General features: G+C 41.8%; 1 protein-coding gene across 2 annotated transcripts; it reads left to right on the forward strand.

Annotated features, from left to right (window-relative positions):
- Positions 1-2,907: 2,907 nt before the first annotated feature.
- On the forward strand, positions 2,908-4,187 carry LOC113157248. Of its 2 annotated transcripts, none has more exons than XM_026352603.1 (5): positions 2,908-2,998; positions 3,125-3,460; positions 3,593-3,634; positions 3,732-3,850; positions 3,971-4,187. In XM_026352603.1, exons 1-5 carry the CDS (start codon positions 2,956-2,958, stop codon positions 4,094-4,096), a joined length of 666 nt encoding a protein of 221 aa, XP_026208388.1. In that variant the 5' UTR covers positions 2,908-2,955; the 3' UTR covers positions 4,097-4,187. The 2 variants fall into 2 exon arrangements, with proteins under 2 accessions (XP_026208388.1, XP_026208389.1); XM_026352604.1 differs by having other exon boundaries at positions 3,735-3,850.
- Positions 4,188-5,372: the final 1,185 nt, after the last annotated feature.

Raw genomic sequence — 5,372 nt, forward strand, 5'->3', positions numbered from 1 at the left:
AAACACAGTCTGCTTAAAATAATACTACACAAACATTATGTTTTCATGCTTTTATTGAACATAACTTCTAAACATTCACAGGGTGGAAATAGTATGTGAACCCCTAGCCCAAGAGCTAATTGGAGCCAGGAGTGAGCCAACCCAGTGTGATGATATGATGCGATGTGTTGCTGAAAGCTGTCCTGCCCTTTAAAAACACACGCCAGTTTTGGGTTTACTGGTTTCAAGAAGCACTGCCTGATGTGAACTATGCCTTGCAGAAAATAGCTCTCAGAAGACCTACGATCAAGAATTGTTGACTTGCATGAAGCTGGAAAGGGTTACAAAATTATCTCCAAAAGCCTTGATGTTCATGTGTCAATGGAAAGACAGACTGTCTACAAATGGCACTGCCAGAGGAGGCCCAGACAGACTGTTCGGGGAAGAGAGGAAGTTGATAGCTGAACACCCCCTCAAATGAATAACAGCTTAAGGTGAAGGAAGGGGGTGAGTTGTGGGCGTACTTGATCCAGCAGAGCTGCTGCGAGGAAGCAATGCATCAGAGCAGCGTCTCCACTTCCTGATTCACCCGCTCCATCTGGCCATTTGCCTGTGGATGAAAGCCTGAGGATAGGCTTACTTTGGCACCAAGTTCCTCACAAAACTTTGCCCAAGTCGGCGTAGTCAACTGTGGGCTTCAATCCGACAAAATGTCCTCTGGCAGACAAAACATGGTCCTCCCAGGTGGACAGCAGCTTGGGCAAAAGAATGATGTGGGCCAGCTTAAAGGACCAGTCTACCACAATCATAATAACCGTCTTCCCATTGGAAGGCTGCAAACCAGTCACAAATTCCAATGACATATGCCACCAGGGTCATGGCGGGACAGGAAGGGGTCATAACAAACCTGCAGGTGCTTGGTGGTTGGTCTTGTTGCAGGCGCAGATTTGACATGTAGTCGCATACCGCTTGACGTCCTCCTTAAGCGACAGCCACAAATACCGTTGGGTGATTAGAGCCGCAGTGCAAAAAGCGCAGGATGACAGGTCAGCTTCAAGTCATGTCCCCACCAAAGCACCTGCAAAGAGAAGAAAGGACATACAAGCAACCCTCTCCTCAAGGTCTTACTGAAAGGACTGAACGTTGACCAGGTAGATGATATATTTGCCCTCTGAGACTTGCAACTTCCAAGTCTCTTGGCTGTCTTCATATACTCCAAATTGTGATGGTCAGCCCCTTCCAACCAGTGCCTCCACTCTTTCAAAGCTAATTTAACAGCAAGCAGCTCCTTGTTGCCAAGATCATAATTCCTCTACGCTTCAGACAGGCGCCAGTAGAAGAAGGCGCACGAGTGGACCTTATTGTCTTCGGAAGCCCACTGAGAGGTCAGGGAGGTTAAGGATGGGTGCTGAGGTAAACAAAGTCTCAGCTGCCGGAGACCAAACAAAAGCGATCTTTAATGTAGTGAGCTTGTGGAGAGGGGCATGGACCTGACAGTAAACATTGGCAAAACCTAGGAAACATTGGAGCTGCTTGTGGTCCTTAGGGCTAGGCCAATTCTGAACTGCAGAAACCTTGACAAGGTCAATAGACAGCTAGAGCAAAAAATGCCCAAACAAAAGGAGCTTAAGCTCCTCACCTTCCAACTGATGTGTGGGTCGTGGAGGGCGAGTCAAGGAAGACCCAACAACAACGGTGTGTTCTTGCACAAGATTACGTTGAACTCCAGTGTCTCCTGGTGGTTTCCTGACACCACCAACATGAATGACATGGTTGTCAAGGGCTCGTACCTTTATCGGGTGAAGGAGCTCGAACAGTCTTGCTGCGACCACTCTGCGGTGGGAGGAAGGGTTGAAAATGGAGGTCAGCTCCTATTCAAACTTATCAGAAGTGGTGCAACACTTATCTTGTTTCTCCCACTCCGCCATTTCCCACTCATGAGCCAGTGCGCCAAGGAGATAAATTGTGTACGCTACCTTCCTTCAGGAACACAGTTACTGGAGTGGTCTCTTTTGGAGCGAAACAGCTTGATATTGAGGAGGTTGTTCTGAGAAACAAAACTAAGCAGTGGATGCTCGTGGCCAAAAATGGAAAAAGAGAGGCAGGTTTGTAACTGTACACAAGGGAGGGGACAAGAGTAGTAGTAGTAACATTATTGTAAAAATTAAGTATTTTATAATAACTGGTAGTTATGCAGGTTGATCTTTTTAGTCTGGTGCAGGATTTAAAATACTGACATAGAGACACAATGCAAATAAATATACCACTCTGAAATGCTCTGTAAAACTTGGTACTGACAAATCACATTGTTCCCAGCTCTGGTTAAAACATTCAATACGGACATTGTTGCTTTTATCTCTGTCAACTTCACTTCATGTACATATATCCCCTTTCTCCATTCAACCGACAAAACTGTAATGAAAACTCTGATTTTGTTATCAGAGTTAAAAATTTTCTCACATACGTTTCACCCGGAGAACACAGAAAAAACAGATGTTTCCATGAAGCAACACCTCCTTACTATTCTATTCTATGCCTGCACCTAACATCAGGACAAATTCCTAGTGCTGTAAAATGCCGTTTATCGCACCTGGGAATAAAATGTTTCTGATTCTGATTCTGATTATATTCATGGTGGAAACAGTCCAGGTGGTTGGCAGCTTTGTTGGTCAGGGGAGTGTGGAACAATTTAAGATGTACAAAAACATCAACAGCCTGAGGTTTATCAGGGTGGATGTTTGTGTCTCCCTTGATATAACATTTTGCACACTTTATTATTTAGATAAATTTAGTACATTGGTAATTAAATAGCAATAATTTGGTATCAACACTAGTTTTACTGAAAAAAATGTACATGGTTAAACAAACAAGAAGAGGGTGCTGTCTATTTAAGAGGTGGGGACCTCTTAAATAGCCAGCACCCTTCCTGCAGCACAGTTTAATAACACACACTGCAGAACTACCATCATATGCATCATGAACTTCATCTTGATAAGAGCTTTAATTCTCTGCAGCTTCAGTAAGTACTAACAATACATTTCTCTCAATGTCCAAATTAAAACTTATTTGCCAATTTCTTTTTAAATTATTAAGAGCTGTCATTTATTATCTGTTACGACTAAATCTCACGTTGTCTCTGTTTCAGGCTGGATCTCTGTCTTAGTTTCCCACGATGTGAAGGTCCAGTCTGGTCTCAGTGTCACACTGCTTTGCCCCAATACGTCCACCTTAGACACTGTGACAGCCTGGTTCAGAGTGGTCAACAGCACCAACGCCAGCTGTATCGCTCTTATGACCAGATCTTACAACAAACCTAAATTCTGTGATGGATTTCAAAATAGAAGTTTTGAAATGGAAACCAACCTCTCTACTGTCTTTCTCAAAATCAAACAAGTGGATTTATCTGACTCTGGACTCTATTTCTGTCAATTTTTCTTTGGCGGACGTGCAGTTTACAATGTGATACATTTAACTGTTGAAGGTAGGAATATTTATACAACCCTGCGTTATCTGCTCTTCTGATATTTCTTTCTAAATTACTCCTAAAAACTACTTTTAACCACTGTCCAAAACAAGACAGTTCCACAATAAGTTAACTTGATTTTGTTTAAAGGCAGTGATGAATTCCAGGATGATGAAGACAGAAAGTCTAAAAGTAAGATTAACCTTTATTTTTCTTTCATTGTGTACATTTGTCAGTTGTTTACAGATAAACAGTATGTTTGACTGAAGATTTGTTCATTTAATTTTAGCAGAGTGTGAAACAACAAATCTGTTGAGTTTGATACTTGGTGCTCTGACTGTTTTCCTTGTTTTGGTCGTCATTGGTCTGGCTGTTACAATCAAAGATCAGAAACCACCACAGCATGAGGTGAATTCAGGTTTACTGATTACTATTTTAATCAGTTTGAATAATTCAGGTGTGGTAAAATCATTGATTTCTTCTATTGCAGCTATTACTTGCTATGTGTCTTTTTTGTGTCATTTACAGAATCTGGACTGTGATGAGCTAAAGCCTGCAGCACTGAGTTTGTATTCAACAACATTAAGAAGCAGGAGAAAAGTGGAGACTCGTGTTATTTATGCTGCCCAGCAAGTGGACTCAGAGTGGAACTGATTTCATTACATTAGTATATTACTGTATGTTTCTGTGTGGATTCAAGTTCACAATTTCTTATTAAAACAAAGTCATTAAGTGAATCATTAAACATGCACACTTTTACAAAGTTATTTTACTCTCATGTTTCTCTCTCACTCTTTAGCCCTTTTTCCACTGCCTCTTTTAAGGTGGTGTTGCTGCTCCAGTATGTTGCCTCGCTATGCTACATAAAATATACCAATCCAGCTGCATGGCCAGTGCTGACTCTTCTATAAATCGCTTCGAGAGGAAGTTTTAGACACAAGGCAAGGCTGCTATGGAAAACTGATGGATTGTACGTTTACATCATTTTAGCAGACGCTTTTATCCAAAGCGACTTACAAGTCAGTACGAGTTACAAGGGTAGGCAGGGCAGCGCGAGGAGGTCTTGCCTAAGGACCTCTACTGGAGGTAGGCCACAGCTGGAATTTGAACCCCAGTCTCCCACATGGGAGGCGGTGATGTTACCACTACACTAACCAGCTGGATTGTAAGGTGAGCACCACCTTAAAAAAGTATTTGCCCCTTAAACCTAATAATCAATCATGTATAACCCAAGTATGTTTGACCTCGAGGTCACAAACTAATGTCCAGACATTGTTGTTCAAGATATTCTGGTAGAGTACATGTGGCGAGTTCTCCATCGATAGACCATCTCACTACCACCATGTTTGACTGTTTGTATATTGTTTTTATGAAATGCTGTCCTAGTTGTACGCCAGCTGTACTGTGATGCACACGTTCAAGTTTAATTTTTGTCTCATCGGTCCACAGAATAATTTCTTAAATTTCTTGCAGATAATCTGGATGTTTTTTGGCAAATGTGGAACAAGCCTTTTATCTTAATATCTCCGGTTATTTTTTGTAATATAAAAATTTCTTTGATGGCCTAAATCACTTTCACAGCACTGTATGTCCAATATGAGTGGTATAAGTCACACTAAACATCACTAAATTCACTACTAAATTCAAGGTGCTGGTACCCACGTAAAACGCACATTGGAGCGAGCATGTTTAAGTGTAGTGTAAATAGACAATGCTAACTGAAAAAGGGGCCACCACCTCACCAATGTGGTGCCATTTTCGTGTAAGCAGGGCTTATGCATTTCTTTTTTAATCTCACTTTGGTGACAATAGACAGATAAAGGTTTGCAGCAGTGCAGAACTGGGTGACGTACACATCACTTGTTAGACAGGAACAGACAGCACAGTGTGGTCTGAGAACAGCTCAAGTGAAAATCATGAAGCCTGTAAA

This window comes from Anabas testudineus, chromosome 18, assembly GCF_900324465.2.
Source record: "Anabas testudineus chromosome 18, fAnaTes1.2, whole genome shotgun sequence".
Classification (NCBI taxonomy): domain Eukaryota; kingdom Metazoa; phylum Chordata; class Actinopteri; order Anabantiformes; family Anabantidae; genus Anabas; species Anabas testudineus.

Coding starts and splice junctions, on each gene's coding strand:
- LOC113157248 (XM_026352603.1), top strand. CDS start 2,956: ATGAACTTCATCTTGATAAGAGCTTTAATTCTCTGCAGCTTCA. Junction 3,635..3,731: donor TGAAGACAGAAAGTCTAAAA/GTAAGATTAACC, acceptor ATTTAATTTTAG/CAGAGTGTGAAACAACAAAT. Junction 3,851..3,970: donor AGAAACCACCACAGCATGAG/GTGAATTCAGGT, acceptor TGTCATTTACAG/AATCTGGACTGTGATGAGCT.